The 19827-nt window shown below is 39.3% G+C and overlaps 1 protein-coding gene across 1 annotated transcript in view; it reads right to left on the bottom strand.

The window, feature by feature from the left end:
• CPVL (carboxypeptidase vitellogenic like) overlaps positions 1-19827 on the bottom strand; it is an 89208-nt gene that overhangs the window by 7734 nt on the left and 61647 nt on the right. Inside the window, exon 12 of the mRNA XM_077809318.1 lies at positions 15613-15795. Within this exon, the coding sequence (XP_077665444.1) occupies positions 15613-15795 (183 nt within the window). The remainder of the gene's footprint in view (positions 1-15612; positions 15796-19827) is intronic.

The raw sequence follows: 19827 nt of genomic DNA, 5'->3' as shown, positions 1-19827 counted from the left end.
CTGTCCAATTCCCCAAACTGTGGATACAGAACCATCTACTGTAGAAATGGAACTACTGGAACTCCAGGAAGACCAGGCTCTAAAGAGGATGCAGAAATCAGAGTCTACAATCGAGTTCTGGAAGCAAGTGCCAGGAACAAAGTATCTTCAACTCAAGTAGACTAGCCTGCGACTCATTTCAATTTTCGGCACAACATACTGCTGTGCATCACTGCACTCTGTGGAGAAGTTCATAATAATCAAAGCATTGTGCAATCCTTACAAATCAACATCTGACCAAGCTCCTCTGTACTGCCTTGACAACATATCTACTGGATTTCCAAAGACTTATGACTAGGATGTAGACCCACAAGTCCTCTAAGTCTAGCAGTAATTAACCATCATACATTAAGTCAGAGGTTAATATTTTAAAAAATGCATGTGTAAAGGTTGTCCCTGTCTTGCGGCTCTCGAACTTCTGAAGATTATCGCATGTGGCTCGGAGGGTCAATAAGTTTGGCCACCCCTGCTATAGTGCTTACTATGGATTGGCAAAGCTAGGCTTTGAAAAGAGACTTCCTCAGTCCTCAAACAGAAGGCTGGTAAACACATGGAAAATGAAGGCATTAACATCGGGGTAAACAAGAACACCAAGAGTAAAAGGACGGGTGAGTAAAAACAGTACTACAAGGGAAGAGAATTTGCAAGTTTTGATTCTGGACCAATAAGGAAAGGTGAGGGGTGAGAAGAGCATCTCAGCTCAGGTTCTCATGCCTGACATCCAGCTGCCACAAAAAAACCCAACAAGTAAAAATATAAAATATTAGTGAATAATCCTATACTCCAAGATCCCAGCTACTAGCTGAGTCATTTGTTTGCTCCTTATATTGAATTCTGGTAGCAACCTTAAAACTCACTTTTCACCTGCTGTAGTACCTTATTTATTGTCAGCTGGCCACTAACTCAATGAAAGATTAATATTTTAGCTAAGACTGTAAAACATTCCAGGTAGCATATTTTACTTTGCTTTGATTCAAAATTCAAAGTCTACAGCGCCTTTTATTAACTCTTTGTTCTGTCACTCACCTCAAAATGCCATGGATCTTCCACACACTCAGTTAGCTAAAACAAGAACGTTTTCACAGCTATAGAAAAAAAAGTATCATGTTCTAATTTAAACGGCCACATCTCAGCCTGTACCTAATAGGAAAAGATGGAGTAATAGATCCAAGCACAGGACACTGTGGGTATGTCTGCATTGTGGGAAAAAAAAAAAAAAGGATCTGCAGCAGAAAGTCTCAGAGCCTGGGTCAACTGACTCAGGCTTGCAGGGCTCATGCTATTGGCTAAAAATTGCAGTGTAGATGTTCAGGCTCGAGCTGGGAAGACCACCCACATCGCCAGGTTCTCTCTCTCTCTCTCAAAAAAAGAGTAGATTTATATAAATAAAGGAAAGGAAAGGAAATAAAGGAAAGGAAATAAGGGATGACAGATAATCAAAGTAACCATACCTCAAGGTCAATGGTATCAAAAGCAGCGTCTATTCTATGGCAACATTAATGGACACTCGCTATTGATATAAATACCATTTATATTTGAATCTTGCTGCTATTTTCAGCTGTGAAAAAAGAATAAAAAAGTTTAGCTGCTCTCTCTCTCTCTCTCTCACACACACACACACACACACACGCGCACACACACACAGTCTTCTTAGCTAATTTTAGAACAAGGGAATTCATGGCCGGCCAGTTTGACCCTTCCTCCCAGTAGGGGTCACTGCAGCAGTTCTCCACCCTACAAGTACTAAGTGCATACTATACATGTTATTACATAAGCTATTTGTTGTGGCTACACTTGTATTTTATAGATTAGTCATCAGCTGCATTGCTTGCATTCCAGTACAACCGACATCCCAGGAGCAGAATATTTCCTGATTATTGAGCCTATGATCATGGGAATCTGGAGTTTCTAAGGCTATGTCTACACTAGCACTTTTGTCAGTAAAACACATGTCGCTCACACACCCTGACAGACATAAGTTACACCGAGAGACACGCTGGTGTGGACAGTGCTGTGTCAGCGGGAGATGCTCTCCCACCAACATAGCTACTGCCACTCGTTGGGGGTAGTTTAATTACGCCAAGGGGAGAGCTTTGGAGATACTGGAGACCTTACAGCGGAGCAGTTGCAGCAGTACAACTGTGCTGCTGTAAGGTCTCTAGTGTAGACATGGCCTAAATAAATTGAGGGTTACCAAAAATTGTATTTGTGATTTAAATCCATCCATATTATACAGCAAACAAAAATCCTGTGTAGGCTTAATCTACTCATATGACAGTCTATCAATGAATTATAGTTGGGTAAATAATATATTTTACACACATACTGGTTGACTTCTAAAATTAATTCATTTCACCCATGATCATACCCACTTTATCATCAAAAATATTTATGAGACAATAGTGCCTAGATGCTCCAATCAAGATTGAGGCCTCATTGTGCTAAGAGCTCTACAAACATAAGATGACGTGGTTCTTGCTTGCAGCCTAAGGTAGTCGTTAGGTTGAGAGGGGGATACTTTGAAATATTTATTAAAAAATGTGCACACTTTTTTGCATTAATTCCATGAACATTTCAGTGATCCTGCCAACCACCAGAGTTATCTGTGAAAGTAGATTTCGATGCTAATTTTAGTATTTGCTTGCATGCTCACCCAACACAGAAACTGCAAAACTGTGAAACTGCAGCTAAGAAAAAGATAAAATAGAATATTCAGAATCAGTGAAAACTGAAATGAAAACTTTGGAAAATAAAAGAGTAAAAGACATTGCAACTTGCTTATACAGATTCCACAGATAGAAAGACTAAATTAATTAGTAAAACATGTTTACTGTGAATTATTCATTCAGCACTAATACTGTTGCACTTCATAGGGTGTTAAGAACAATGCACAATGTTGTGACACTCAATTTTAGTTTAGCCCAAGAAGCCTCAACTATTGTCGTCTTTGGTGACAGCACAATAGATAACAAAAAGGCAAGTTTCTGCCCAGCAACATCTGTGCAATCTCTCAGAAATCAGTGAGCTTGCAGGTGGATAAGCAGAATTTAACCCAACAGAAGCGTACTGGATTTTGATTGGATTTATTTTTATTGATTAGATGTTTTTCTAAAAATATGCTCTAGTTCAAACAGGAATTAATTCAGGGAAGTTCTATAGTAGAAAGTCAAACTAGATGATCACAACCCTCTATGCTAGTCTTAAAAATCTGTGACTCTGCAGATAAAGCTACAAATCATTGGTCACATTTGATTTTTACATTAAGAGGACAAATACTATTTTGTTTTGGTCATATGGGAGTCACTTCTTCTGTGAAATAGATTTCACAGACTGGAACAGGCCACTAGTGATATTTTAAAATTTAGTTCAAAAAGGGGGAGGATTAAGCTCATTGGTTTCTTATTTTAGGAAAGATATTTCTAGAATGGCTGATTCAATGTATATTGTATTACCTGAACAAAGAATTACATTGCTCAATTAGGGTCAGTCTAATTGCACTGTTTAGTACAGATAACAGAGTTTCTTATTAGTGGATTCATAAAATAAATGTATGTTGTACATTCGAGTTGAAAGAAAAAGTTACCTAAAACTAGAGTCTAATCAGTACCAAACATGTATACATCAATGTACCATGTATGTGCACGGGCACAGATTTAAGAATAATCTATACCAAATATTCAAAGGGAATGCACAACGCAGATATTAAATCCAATCTGTCTGCAGTTTTTTTGCATGAAGAGTTGTCCCTGTGCCTGACATCAGGAACACAGATATACTAGTAACAGATATTATGGTTCATTGTCAATTAAAAAAAAAAAAAAAAAATCAATACATCAATTTTGGGTTGAACAAATCAGTTTGTTTCAATTTCAAGCTTAACATTTTTGAACATTTTAAAAATAAAACTGAAGGAAATTTCTAAATGAAAAAAGTCATATGGAACAGTAAATTGAAATATTTCATTTCAAAAAAGTTGAAAGAAAGCATTTTGACTTTTTAGAATTTTCCTTTCTTCCACCGCTCCCAACATGAACAATTAGGCAAAGCAGACATGAATTTGCAACACATTTCAGTGTTGCTGAACCTCCATTTTCTTCCTCAAAAAGAGTTTTGTCCAAAAAAATTTCACCTAGCTCTAATCAGGAACCTAGTTCAGTTGCTCTTCATGGCAGGAGCCAAGTGTTGTCTGCAGTTTAACAATTACCATAACAAAGCCAAGTTTTTCTTCCTGAGAACTAGCTGTTCTTAATTATCCCAAATCTACTTAGTAGTTTCTTTCTTCCATCAAAAACAACCTCCCTTTCTTTGCATGTTTACTGATACTGCTTACCGCAAAACAGCTACAGCAATCTATAAAATCCTCACAAGGACCCCCAGATTCAGTAACATGCTTAAGCAAAAGTTGATCGAGTACAATGGGTCATAAGACTTAAGTACTTTGCTGAATTGAGGCCAAATACTTTTAAGTCATATCAAACAGTCTGTTCCGTTAGTAGAACTCTTGCATTTGTAATTATTCTGATTAAATAATTTTTCCTGCAGGACTTGGATAAAACCAAGGGTACTGGCTCGGATTTTATCCAAGTTCTGACCAACAGACATTTTAATCTCGAAGGGAAAATTATTGGCAAATACACTAAGGACTTGTGAAGTTTTGCCTAGACAATGGAGATACAGGGCAGGAAGTTGGGATGTAAATTGTCCATCTGGATAATGATGTTCCCTCTGAAATAGTTACACTAGGACTCAATTTTTTTTTTAAAAATGATTGAACAGAGTCAACTATACATTTTCCAGGTATAGTTGTACAATTCCCACAGACTGAAAAAGGGCCTTAGCATGGGTGTTGCTTCTGTGGTAAGCTATTAAAATTTAGATTTAGATTAAAAGCATTGTTACCATTTTATTTTTACATTTATCTACATCTAGAAACACATCATCAGGAGATAAAATTGCAACTATTCCCAATCTCCGCTGTGTCCTCGATTGGGATTGCCATGAGATTCCTGTAGTCGGTCTTTAAAATACTATAAAAAAAGTAGACCCTGAAGAGGTGTGCAGATTCATCAAATGTGATCAGATCCATATTTTTACATATATATCAGTGGGTTCCAGCACCCAATATGAATGTTAAGGGAAGTTATTTGTTCTGCCCCAAACACCACACCACAATGTGCTGATCTCACGTCTTCATTGACTTAAAGCTTTGGTGTTTGGTGAAACCTACATAAGTTTTCTCTGAGAGAACTACAAGAGGGAAGCTAATTTATGAAGTCTCTTGTTCTTAGATCTTCATCCCCTCCTTTTCCTTGTCCAGGACCATACTAAAAAAAAAAAAAAAATGCACCAGTTTAACTAGATTTAGTTAATCTATTTTAAAATCTAGTTAAACTGGTGTAAACACCTAGACGTATACACATTTAAGATAAATTGATTAAGCAACTAGTTTAAATTGGTAAGTCTTAAAATTAGTCTCTTTAAATTAAGGGATTCCATTAGTTTAAATCAGATACATTTTAAAAAATATAGTTAGTTAAACTGGTGTGTTTTCCTCCCTTCTAATTAATAGAAAGGATTTACACTGGAGTCTAACATACTGTAGTTTAAGTTAAGAATCAGAGAGCTTGGCAGAAAATAAGGTTTCATTTTTGGCACAGACACATGCTTCTGTTTTATGCGACTAATACCAAAGAGAAGGTCCATCATGATTATAGTCCATTTTTTCCATTACCACACACTTGTTATATGTAGAGTCTACAGATCCAAGTTCCACAGAGAATGCTTTTGTTACTGCAGAACAATTCTATTTTATAGTTCAGCAGTAAGAGTAGAGGATCTCTGCCAAAGTTTTAAAATCACCTAAATAAAATGCAAAGACCTGGATACAGAGTTTAAACACCTCTTACTTATCACAAACACATGTGATTCTCATTTCTTTCACTGCATATTATGCAATGTTAGAATATCTTTTAATCCTAGATTTATTTGATATTCCTGGGAAGAGCAAATCATGTGCTGAAGTTTGCCAAAGGCCTTTGATTTTGGCAATAAGCTACCTTTAAGTGCCCCTTTCTCCTTTAATTATGGTCTAAATTAGAAGAGACTTTCAGCACATTGGCCTTTCCGAAAAAATACTTTACATCAGGGAGCCTGGCAAAACACACAAGACAGGGTCAGACACACACACAAAAAAAAAAAAAGAGTACAGAAAGGAGAACAGAAGGCATTCTAAGGCCTAATCTACAGAAGTGTATTGTGTCAAATACCATTTGTTCCAGCTAAAACACATCCACACACAAAAGCAATTCAGATAGTTTAAAAATGTGTTAGATGCCATTTGGGGTAGACTAAACTTCAGCAGAACTAAATACCATTTCATCCTGAAGTATTTCAGTGCTAGCGTGCATGCACACTGGCTGAACAGTTCATCGAGTCCTCCTACTGCTGTTCCACATCTGTGGCCTTTCAAAATCTCCCACAATGCCACTAGTGTTACTTGTGGAACAGTGCTAGCATGAACACAGGGCAAACCTACAAGTCTCCTTAACACAATTCAGCATGCGTAAGAGTGTGCCACTCTGGAGTGCTCCCTGCTGGCTATAGGTAGCTCTGCAGTGTCCTGCGTTAGCTTCCCCTTCTGCTTAGGGTCCATTAAAAAGCCCACACCATCCAGATATTCAAAACAAACCCCATTTCTGGAAATCAATTTATTAAATCCTGCACAAAGTCTTTCAAAAGCTCCAGTCTTCCCACAATTTCAAAATGGGCCCTGTCTTCCTGCTTTCCCAGCGTTTCTTGCCTGGAGTTTGACATTCTCTGCATTCTCCACAGATCTCCTTCCTGCTGGTGTCTTTACCCCTCTGACTCAGGGCCCTGGAGGAGCCTTCTTACTCCCTTCAATGTCTGAGTGCATCTGCCGTCCCACCTGCAACACCTTCTCTCTCCAGGAATGTCTACACTTCAATAAAACATCCACGGTTGACCCATACCTGCAGACTTGGTCTTGCAAGGTCATAAAATTTCAGGACAGACATCCAGGCTCACGCTGAAGCCCTCACCCCCTAACAGGGTCCCAGAGCCTGAGCCCGGACATCTACCTAGGTGGGTATTGTAGTTTTAAGAATGCTTGATAAAAAGATCTTGTAGGTGTTTGTCTCTGTCTGAGGGATTGAAACAAATATGGTTGTATCTTAGGGCTTGGCTGTAGACAATGGATCGTGTGGTGTGTCCTGGATGGAAGTTAGAGGTATGTAGGTAAGGATAGCGGGTCAGTAGGTTTCCAGTGTAGGATGGTGTTTATGTGACCATCACTTATTTGCACTGTAGTATCCAAGAACTGGATCTCTTGTGTGGACTGGTTCAGACTGAGGTTGATGGTGGGGTGGAAACTGTTGAAAACCAGGTTGAATTCTTCAAGGGCCTCCTTCCTGTGGGTCCATATAATGAAGATCTGGATATGAGAGCCGATGGATTCCTTCACCAAGTAGTTGATGAACTGACATGAGGGGATGCCATTTTAGATTTGGTTTTGGTGAGCAGTGAGGACCTCACAGAAGAAATGATTATAGGGGACAACCTTGGTTCGAGTGATCATGAGCTAATTCAGTTCAAACTAAATGGAAGTATAAACAAAAATAGGTCTGTGACTAGGGTTTTTGATTTCAAAAAGGCTAACTTTAAAAAATTAAGGAAATTAGTTAGGGAAGTGGATTGGACTGAAAAACTTGTGGATCTAAAGGCGGAGGAGGCCTGGAATTACTTCAAGTCAAAGCTGCAGAAACTATCAGAAGCCTGAATCCCAAGAAAGGGGAAAAAATTCATAGGCAGGAGTTGTAGACCAAGCTGGATGAGCAAGCATCTCAGAGAGGTGATTAAGAAAAAGCAGAAAGCCTACAAGGGAGGGATTAGCAAGGAAAGCTACCTTACTGAGGTCAGAACATGTATGGATAAAGGGAGAAAGGCCAAAAGCCATGTAAAGTTGGACCTTGCAAAGGGAATGAAAAGCAATAGTAAAAGGTTCTATAGCCATATAAATAAGAAGAAAACAAAGAAAGAAGAAGTGGGACCACTTACCACTGAGGATGGAGTGGAGGTTAAGGATACCTAGGCATGGCCCAATATCTAAACAAATACTTTGCCTCAGTCTTTAATGAGGCTAATAAGGAGCTTAGGGATAATGGTAGGATGACAAATGGGAGGTAGATATTATCACATCTGAGGTAGCCAAACTCGAACAGCTTAATGGGACTAAATCGGGGGGCCCAGATAATCTTCATCCAAGAATATTAAAGGAACTGGCACATGAAATTGCAAGCCTGTTAGCAAGAATTTTTAACCAATCTGTAAACTCAGGGGTTGTACCGTATGACTGGAGAATTGCTAACATAGTTCCTATTCTTAAGAAAGGTAAAAAAAGCGATTCAGGTAACTACAGACCTGTTAGTTTGACATCTATAGTATGCAAGGTCTTGGAAAAATATTTGAAGGAGAAAGTAGTTAAGGACATTGAGATCAATGGTAATTGGGACAAAATACAACATGGCTTTACAAAAGGTAGACCGTGTCAAACCAACCTGATCTTCTTTGAGAAGGTAACAGATTGTTTAGACAAAGGGAATGCGGTAGATCTAATTTACCTCGATTTCAGTAAGGCATTTGATACAGTTCCACGTGCAGAATTATTAGCTAAATTGGAAAAGATGGGTCAATATGAAAATTGAAAGGTGGATAAGGAACTGGTTAAAGGGGAGACTACAGCGGGTCACACTGAAAGGTGACCTGTCAGACTGGAAGGAGGTTACCAGTGGAGTTCCTCAAGGATCAGTTTTGGGACCAATCTTTTTATATTACTGACCTTGGCACAAAAAGCAGGAATGTGCTAATAAAGTCTGCGGATGACACAAAGCTGGGAGGTACTGCCAATACAGAGAAGGACCGGGATGTCATACAGGAAGATCTGGATGACCTTGTAAACTGGAGTAATAGTAATAAGATGAAATTTAATAGTGAAAAGTGCAAGGTCATGCATTTAGGGATTAATAACAAGAATTTCTGTTATAAACTGGGGACACATTACTTGGAAGTAACAGAGGAGGAGAAGGACCTCGGAGTATTGGTTGATCACAGGATGACCGTGAGCTGCCAATGTAATATGGCTGTGAAAAAAGCTAATGCGGTCTTGGGATCAGGCAAGGTAATTCCAGGAGAGATAAGGAGGTGTTAGTACCATTATACAAGGCACTGGTGAGACCTCATCTGGAATAGTGTGTTCAGTTCTGGTCTCCCATATTTAAGAAGGATGAATTCAAACTGGAACAGGTACAGAGAAGGGCTACTAGGATGATCCGAAGAATGGAAAACCTGTTTTATGAAAGGAGACTCAATGAGCTTGGCTTGTTTAGCCTAACTAAAAGAAGGCTGAGAGGAGATATGATTGCTATTTATAAATATATCAGAGGGATAAATACCATGGAGGGAGAAGAATTATTTAAACTCAGTACCAATGTGGACACAAGAACAAATGGATATAAACTGGCCATCAGGAAGTTTAGACTTGAAATTAGATGAAGGTTTCTAACCATCAGAGGAGTGAAGTTCTGGAACAGCCTTCCAAGGGAAGCAGTGTGGGCAAACGACATGTCTGGCTTCAAGACAAAGCTTGATTAAGTTTATGGAGGAGATGATATGATGGGATAGCCTAATTTTGAAATTAATTGATCTTCGACTACTAGTGGTAGATATGCCCAATGGCCTGTGATGGGATATTAGATGGGGTGGGATCTGAGTTATGACAGAGAATTATTTCCTGGGTGTCTGGCTGGTGAGTCTTGCCAACATGCTCAGGGTTTCGCTGATCACCATATTTGGGGTTGGGAAGGAATTTTCCCCCAGGGCAGATTGGCAGAGGCCCTGGGGTTTTTTCGCCTTCCTCTGCAGCGTGGGGCAGGGGTCACTTGCTGGAGGATTCTCTGCACCTTGAAGTCTTTAAACCACGATTTGAGGACTTCAATAGCTCAGACATAAGTTAGGGGTTTGTTACAGGAATTGGTGGGTGAGATTCTTTGGCCTGCGTCGTACAGGAGGTCAGCCTAGACTATCATAATGGTCCCTTCTGACCTTAAAGTCTATGATTCTAGGATTCTGTGAATGTACATCAAGTAGAGAAGGGGCACTAGGGGATGAGAGCTGAGGAAGCGTTGTTCTAAGTCGGCCATAAAAATGTTGGCATATTGTGGGTATTGACACCGCCTCATCAGTTATTGGGAGTGGACCACATCCACCCTGACTGAATTGACCTCATCAACACTGGTTCTCCACTTGTAAGGTAACTCCCTTCTCTTCATGTGCCAGTATATTTATGCGTGTATCTGTAATTTTCACTCCATGCATCTGAAGAAGTGGGTTTTTTAACCTACGAAAGCTTATGCCCAAATAAATGTTAGTCTTTAAGGTGCCATTGGACTCCTCACTGTTTTTATGGAAACACTGATCAGCTGTTCTCTGCTCTATGTGAAATGAAATGTAGATCTCAATACTTCTTACTGGACAGGATCAACAAAAAACATGTAATTGAAAAGGCACTTTTATTGGCAGCTACAATGAAAGTGGGAGGAGAACAAGAGCACAGGTATGCTGAGAAGCCTCCAGGGCTGCTGCACATGCTGTACTTTGTCCCGGGGAAAGACAGTTTTCAGAAGAAAAACATATAGCAAATTCAAACTGAATCATTAACAAATATGTGGGATGTCTGTGTTCTCCAGGGCCATCATTTTTACGGATGACCCTCTGAATGGGATCCTTGAAGTTGCTGATGAAATTATTCTTGGCTCTAATTATAGCATGAGTATGAGTGTGTGTCCCCAATAGTAGCATGGGGGGGGGGGCGAGGGCAGGGGAGAGAGAGTGTGAGTGTCGTTTTAACTGTTTCTTGTTCAGGCAGAAGAGATTCAAGTCAAATTCATTCTAAATAAGTTTCTTTTCCTAATAAAAGACCAAGAAGTTACTAAAAATAATTGAGAGAACAATTGAAGTATGAAAGATGAGTGTAAGAGACTCTACAAAAAGCTACTTCAAGTATTATTTAGGAGAATACATTTATTTTCTTACACTCCAACAATCTCAAACCCATGTGTCCCCCTACCTCAAGATACCACTTCAGGGTTTATAGTCTTTCTGGTGAGATTACTAACAACGTATCATTTGTGATGGTACCAGGAAGAACAGAAGCTGCCAACTAGTTCCACAGGCTTGACTTTGCTTATAAATATTCTTTATATATCAGGACATTATTTGAGCATTTTGCCAACTTTAATATTACCCAAAGTGGTCTTGGAGGCTCATATTTCATAGCTATACTTCAGAGCTAGCATGTGCTCATATACTGGCAAATTTCCAATTTTGAAAAGCAAAGAACAACAAAATCCACTACAAAGGAGTGTTGGCAATTGTCACCAACATCCAGGGTCCAATCCCTGATGCCTGTGATCTCCAATTACCTGCAAGAGTTAGCCATATTGGTATATAATGGTATAACATATAATGGTAAAATATTATATAGTTAGAGCTATAGTTTGGCCAACTCACTTTTTAATGAAGGTCATGGGATGTCATGTTTGAAAAGCAAAACTAACTACAGATATGCTTTAAACATGGTATCTGGTTCCATTTTTAGTGCTGTGATAACAGTTTTGAACATAGGAGATACCATAAAGGACCCAAACCAACCTTTGTAAACATAACTTGGGTCTCCATCTTTAAATACTTTTTCAAAGTGTGGCCTAAGCACATGCCTAAACTCTAAGTATGCAAACAGTCCCAATGAAGTACCTTTCCGAATTGGGGCCTTAAAGAAGTTTTTAACCTGAGAGTAGGGGCAAGCAATCATTGTTTCTTATGGGACTCAAGCTGTCACTGAAGGTCTGTTGGTTTGGTCCTTTGTGTTGCTGTAGTGTCATTGCTGAGCTCTTGCTTTCTATCAACTTCCTAGGCAGCCCCTGGGTCTAGTTGGGGGATGTATGAGATTTTAGCTCTCCATAGTATTACTTACTGTGCTTCTAAAAACCAAACTCCAAAAAATTAATGTAACACCATAAAAAATTGCTCTTCATGCAGAAAGTTACTGAAGCATCAGTGACAAAAACTTCAAAACAAACATCATGCCAGTTTATTTTTTCCTGGCCTTTCCACTTTTCATTTCAGCCAGATCGCTGCACATGTACAGACTTATCTATCAAAAAATTGACCATACAATGTATCCTTCTTTAGGATTAGGAAACTAAATAGGTAAGTAAGTAGAGTTAATTTATTCATGCCTGAATACTGGTGATATCATAGCAGAATTTTTGGAAGCTGTCTCAATCTATTGCTAACTTTGCACACTAAACAGCTAAACTCCCACGATCTGTCGCACACCATCTACCAGTCTCCTTGTGGGTCCTCCCCTACTACCATGACCTGCCACCAATCTTTCCATGATAATTTGCTCAAGGTTATTTCCATCTCAATGCACGGATGTGACCAAAGTACATATGTTTGTGCCTGTTGATTTCTGAAAACAGAGTCCACTTCTCTCCAATAATATTTCTAACATAAGCTTTATCTCCTGGTTGGAAAAGGAGATGCAGAAGATCCTATGCTAGCACCACATCTCAAAGGCTTTGATTTTCCTCTTGTCAGTAGCATTAATTTCCTAGGAGTCACATCCATAGGAGTCATTATGGAAAAAATTATGCTTTTTAAAATCAGTCAAACCTTCATGCATTTTGAGATGCCACAGTTTTTCCACCCTTTTGTAAGGGAGGCCATGGCTGAGCAAGACATCCCAAGTCTTCTTCCGATTTCTTTGGAGTAGCTTCTTTGGTTGGATGTGTATGATCCCAGATAACTAAGTTCACCTACTGCTTCTACAGCTTAACTGTTAACCGTCATGTCTGCTTGCATCCTGTTGTTACTGATTGTGTCAATGTAAAATGCATTTCATTTTTGCCACACATTCAGGAATAGTCCACATTCCTCACTAACAGTTTTTAGAGACTCCAGCATTTGTTGAATTGCATTGATGGCTGCAGTAAAGAGTGTCATACCATCAGCACATCTGAGATTGGTTAAGAAGTGTCCACCCATGGAAATCCCAGCTCCTTCTACTTTATCCAAATCTTCCAGGGCTTGTATCTTAATAAATTTTGCATACATGTTGAAAAGACTTGGGGCAGAATGCACACTTGTGTCACACCCAGTGAAAAACCACTCACCATCACTTAATTCTGTTTGCACTGTGGGTCTGTTGACAGTAGAGACTGAACTCTGCATGTTTACTAGTATCCTCCACAGATGGTCATGTCAAACATTTGGAAGTAGTCAATGAAACACAATCAGTAGGTGATTATACTTGTGGTGGTGATAGTTCTGCTTCATTCAATCCCGAATTATGTAGAGCGGCACTTTATTTGCATTCAGTATCAGGAAACTGGTAGAATTGCTGCACTCTGTTATATCCCATTTGTTTGGCAACGGCAAAAATATTCCCTTTGTCCAGTGGTCCGGCCAATGTCTAGTCATCTATATGTCACTGCAAATTTTCCACAAGATCAATATCATAGTCACCAATCACTTTTAGCAATCCTACGGGTACTTTATGTACCCCTGGTGCTTTCCCAGGCTACATTTTCATAATAGCACGCCCTATTTCCTCTTACAGGATTGATGGCTCTGGCTCTGTACTCCTGTATCACAAGTGGCTCTGATGAGGCATGCAGATTGGCACAATCTCTATCTGCATTTAATATCACCTTTAGTAAGAACTCTGCCTTCATGGTCTTTTATTATGCTTGGTTGCAGGGAAAACTTTTTTAGTAAGAAGTCTGACCACTGTGAACATACCTTCTGTATTATTACCCTCTGTAATTTTCAAGTTCCTTGAATTTTGCCCTGACGAATTCACTCGTCTAGTCTGCTTTTGAATCTGTCTGCTCAATACCTTGTATTCTCTCCTACATTCTTTAGTCTCCAAGCCACTCTCTTTCATTCTGTATTGTTTCTTTGACAGCTCAAAACACCTTCTCTGTTAACCATGGTGCAGTCCAACCCTGACTTTTCAAAATGTGTGCTTTGGTACCTTTAAGCATGATAGCTTTCATTTGATTCCAAAGTTCATTCACACTGTTTTCCTCTTTCACTTATGACAATGACTCAATCTTGATCGGAACAGAAGTCATGTAGTTTTTAGTGATTTTGGACAGGTCCAGATGTTGTGGACCTGCTGAACATCTTATCTTTTTAAATTGCAATTTTAGGTTTCAGGGCTTCAGGATAATAGTTGATAACCTAACCTGCAGTCTGTACTTGGACAAGTGTTTATTCATTGCACACAATCTCCAGCATCCCTGTATCATTACATAGTCCATTTGGTTATTGGTCATGCTGTCAGATGACCTCCATGTAAATATACATCTAAGATGTTGGGTAAGATTGTGTTTGTAATGACCAGATGATTAGAACAGCAGAATTCAACTAAACACCTTTTTCTCTCATTTTGTAAATCCAGACCATTGTTTCCCATTACTTCTTTATGAGCACTTGCAGCTCCAACTTTCAGGTACAGGTCTCCAAATACAAGGATGAGGTCTTTGCTTGGTGTTTTAATGAGTCTCTCTTCAAACTGTTCATAGAACTCAACTGTGGTGGCGTGAGCTGCTTTCACAGGGGCATAAACCTGTATGATCTACTTATTAATTAGGTTTACTTGAAGGTGAATCGTAATGATTCTATCTCCGATTGGATTATATCCAAACACACACTTTGATCTCTCCTTGGATAAGATACATGCAACCCTATTTTTTCCTCACGGTCTTGGATCCTGAGTAGTACACCACATACCCACCCATTTCCATGAAACAAACCCTACCATTCCATCACAGCTTTCAGATTCCACATACATCAATCTTACATATTTCCAATTCACTGGTCACAAGGACAACCTTCCCTTCACACAGACTCCTCACATTCCATGTTCTTACTGTGATGATTCATTTATGAAGGTTCAGATCATTCTTTTCCTTGGTGCAATTATCAGGCACCGTACTCCTCAAAGGATTTGGTGCAGCACCATTATAACTGCAACCACCACTCTTACTGGCTGGAACTTCCTCCCCCGTATAATTTGTTATGCCTTCAGGTCTGTGTGGTGGGGTGGTCTCACCGTCCAGCGCCACATGTGGATCATGTTACCTTTGTTCTTCCATGATAGTTCTCATCGGAAAAAAATAGAGAGGGTGGTTTCTTGTTGCCTTCCCACCAGTTTGTGGTTGCCATTGGTTAAACTGTGGTTTAACTCTTCCACCTTTCAATAACATTTCTTCCATCTGGGGTGCCACTATCCTCCTAAAATGCTCATTCATCCAAAGTCGTTGGCACTTCCCGAGGCTGTCAATCACAGGTGGTATCATCTACTACCATTATAGTAGCAGGCTACTGTACAACCTGACCTGAAGGAACCTAAATATATAAGATAATATCCTCAGCATAGACAACAACTGCTTATATAGAGTCCGTGTCTCAAGAGCTTCCTTTCTTTACCTGATAGAATTCACCAGCTTGGCGCACATAACCAGCTACCTCTTTGTCAAGGGGATGGATCCTCCATATGAGTCTTTCAGCATTTTTGTATTCTTCCACTTTGCTCCATGGCACAGTACGTAGAAAGCGTTCCGTCAGTGGAGCTGCTACTATGATATCAAGCTGCCCATTGTATAACAGAACCTGGAAGACGACAAAGCAGTCAATATTAAATAAACTGTAAAGCTCAGTTAAACAAAATTTAGCTCCACAGTAACCTTTAGATTCAGCACAATTAGGCCCTGGGTGGCCACATGAACCTCTGGAGTGGAGTAGTCTGAAATTTCAAAGACACAAACATGACTTAAAGCCATCTTTGTCTCCCACAACTGGCCTCTGCGTGTGATTTCTGGGCTGCTCAGAATTTCAGCCATGTTCTCTCTCTCTTTCTACAGGAGGAGATCAACCACCACCACCAATATTGCAGTACCCATACTATGCCCAAACTGGTGTCAAAAAGACCTGAGAAATCCAGATATTGCAAGATTTGTTTTCACACAACTGTCTCAATAGTCTTCCAAGAGTCAATCAAAACTGAGGGCTCTCGGCTCCTGAAGAAGGCATATTGATAGCATGTTATTTGACTATGAATAGTTATATCTGCGATATGTGCATTTTTATTACTGAAAGCCAATGCAAAAGCTCAATCTGTGATTGAAGTTTAGAAAAAGTAGATAGTCCAAGGCAGCCAGGGATTTAGCATTCTCAAAACTGTAGTTTAATCAGGACTTTTATAATGGCTGGTAGGATTTTTATTACTCACTTCTGTGGAAACAACAGAGTGGTAACAGTGATTAAGAAATACCACATCAGACATTTCTGTGATGCACTTTAACACCTCTATTCAGGCAAAAAGGTATAATTTTCACAAGAATAGCAAAGAAGTATGGTATAAATATAGTGGTATATAAATAAAATCAGGATGAGAACTTAAGTTAAAATATATGTTTAGTTTAAGATTTAGTGTTTCCTTAAAAATACTGCTTACATAAAAAGTTTGACATATTAATAAATGCCATTAACCCTTTGACATTGGGCCTGAGCATATGCAGAAAGTGGATCATGATGGGAGCACTACTAACCACAAAGCAACAAACTACACATAGATAGGTGTTCAAACCAGTGGATGTCTTCTGACTCTCTCTGATGGGGCAAAGTTTTTTTGTGGGGGAGGGTGACATATGAGACAATATCCCAGGCAAACCTTATGGAATTAAATTAAACCTTACTTAATTACATTTAATATCTATGTAGTCCATTGTATTGGAATGCAAATGTTTTTGTACCATTGTGGGACTTCTTTAGGAGGAGGAAGGATTAATGCAATCTCCAGGAGACAATGTGAACTTCAAAAGACTGTGCGCTAAACAATGTTTGATCTTTTGGGAAAATACGTAAAGTAGAATTCCTAGGAAGTACGGGGTAGAACTGGATTGCAAACCCCCCAAATACAAACAACTTTTGAAGCTTTGCCCTGAGGTGGGGGACCATTTGTCTGCTGATCACTGGTTACCAGAGGACAGTTCAATTACCAAATCTGGATTCTCCGGGGACCACAGACTAGAAAGGACTTTTGAATAAATACCCTGAGTTTTAAGATGACTCAGGGCCTTCTTCCTGATCCAGCAAATGGACAGGACCTTTGGTCCATGGAGGGCCCCAATCCTTAAGGAAAGGTTGGAAGCTCTTGGCCTACTGAAGCCCCATAGGACTGTGTGCTGGTTCTAAGCTGAGGCTGTTATGAACTTGTGACCATAGAAGAAACCTTCTTTGTGGGGTCTGAAGGACTAACCACCTTCCAGAGCCAATGTCAGAATTGCACTGACCTCTAGTAAGCTTTTGAACATTTATGTAGACTTTATTGTTTTTAATGTTTTCTCTACAACACTTTTACCCTAACAATAAATAAGCTCGCACAGAGAGAGCTGTGTGGTAACTTATAATTGTTGCAATTATTCTGTTATTACTCTCTGAAGAGAAGGCAAGAGAAGCCTGCTTCGACAGCCTGTCTTTTGTTGGCAATAATATAGTAAAGGCTGGGAACTGTTCAGCCTGGAGATACCCGGGTCAGAAGAGAGAGAGAGAGATTAGTGTCTCCATCAAAGAAAGGTGATGGCCAAGGGAGCTGGAAGCCTGGGAATAGATGTCCTTGCCCTACCATACAGGGGAATTAAGGTACAGTTGCTCTGAACTGTGACAGAGGGGTTCCAGGTTTTCTACTTTCCCACTTGCAAGAGTAAAGAAAATTTGTTGAATCCTCAAATTAAGTGTGCATATTACTTTAGGAACAAGAGGGGAAAAGTGTATTATCTGCATTTAAAAAAAAAAAAAAAAAGTTTCCTCACTCCAGAGTAAGGTTTCTTTATAAATCCTGTATTTAAGTAGTATTTACATTTTGTATCAATCAGGATCTAACAGCAGTCTGGTAGTGTTCAAACTAACAAAGACCTTTATATGTCGAGAATATGAACGCATTTCCTGTGTGCTATTTATTCCTTGTTACCAAAAATCCTAGAAAGTAAAAGCTTTTTCTGTAAAGGCTCATCCAAACTAGTTCAATAAGATAATTGCATTGTTTATATAAAGGAGCTTTGCCTCAAAGACCTTGATTCCTCATGGCCACTGAAAAATCTTCTGCAGCTGTCATATTCAACAGTATGGGAACAATTATATCTGTGTTGTGCTCCCGAGTATAGGCTAGAACGCAGAACAGCATTATCAATCAGGATCTAACAGCAGTCAAGATTATACGGACAAGATTATGCTTTAAACAACTCTGGTAAATCTTCTATAAAATACGCTTTATGGAATTTCTAACACAGAAGTTACATACGGTCTAAACTAGCATTAACTTGTCCCATCACTTGTTACTGACAAATCTACTTCTAGGAGAGAAAGTTTATATAGCTTTATCTACATAAAAAAGCCAGCAAAATGAACTTTTTAGTACAAATACCAAGTCTTTAGATGGACTACAGATCATTACTTAAAATGGCACTTCTCAATGATTCTTCTAGTCGAGTTACTCTATATAAAAAAATAACTTGTGAGAAAGGGAAGATTAATTGCTACTTCTATGTGTAGTTCCTAATATAGTAAGATTGTTTCTCTTGGGGAAAAAAATCACAAGCAATCTCTTTCTAATGTTATGGTGGAAACCAGAATAAAGAGAAATACAAGGGATGCTGAGGCAAAACCACAGAGGAGAAAAACTTTTCTCTATTACAAATGACACTTAATTCATAGGAGGTCAGCTTGCTTTTTAAATGCTTGCTTTTTAACACAATTTCACTCCTCTAATAAGCTGTTAAAATTTCACCTTTTGCTCTTTCCGTATGTTTCTCGGAATTGGTTACCAGTGATTATTAGTCCCAGTATTTTGGGCCTGATTACACAAACAGGTACTAGGCTAGATAGTTAGGTGTTGAGCCACAGAAACTCCGTCAGCTTCCCAAATGAGAAATTCAAAAGACATTTTAATAGTGGTAGAGTTAGGCCATATCCAACACTATGGCTCTGCCCCATCTCAGCCTCACAATTTTCCTGCATCGCTAGCTGTTTAGGGCATACAGTGTCTAGTGAGGATGTCAGCTTGACTCTAACGGACTCTCAAAATTCTCTACAAAGTCAGCTGTGAGATAGACTGGGAAGAAGTCAACACAGTCTTCCACAGTTTACAGAAAAAGTCTGATTGAAGACATGTTCAGATTGCACTCTGACTGATACCAGGTACTTAATGTTAAATACATCTAGGCGTTTGGCTAGCTGAAGCAAGTGAGATTTATTCCAGACTTTTGCAGTAGAAACTTATTCTGTGGCCATAGAATCGAGGAAGAAATGGCTAATGAGAGGCCTGTGATCCTCTCTAGAGGAAGAGAAAACCATTTGGATCCCCTCACAAAAGTTTTCCCCAAAGTTGTTCCATTGGCGGATGTAGTAGAGAGGAAATGCAGCATTTGTCCTCACCCCAGCAGAAAAGCCAGTGGTTTGGCTCCCAAACTACTGGAGGATCCACTGTCACAATATTCATATTTTTTCTTAAAGCACCAGCTCCTGGAATCATGAGAATCACAGCATCCATTTAAAAAAGTTCCTCGCCTCATGTTTGCAAAGAAAAGCTTGAAAATGAACTTTAAAGGCTCAGACACACGAGGCAAGTAAAAAGAACAATGAATT

This window comes from Eretmochelys imbricata, chromosome 2, assembly GCF_965152235.1.
Source record: "Eretmochelys imbricata isolate rEreImb1 chromosome 2, rEreImb1.hap1, whole genome shotgun sequence".
NCBI classification, from domain to species: domain Eukaryota; kingdom Metazoa; phylum Chordata; order Testudines; family Cheloniidae; genus Eretmochelys; species Eretmochelys imbricata.
The sequence above is the reverse complement of the archived record's forward strand: the minus strand, read 5'-3'. Positions and strand labels throughout refer to the sequence as shown.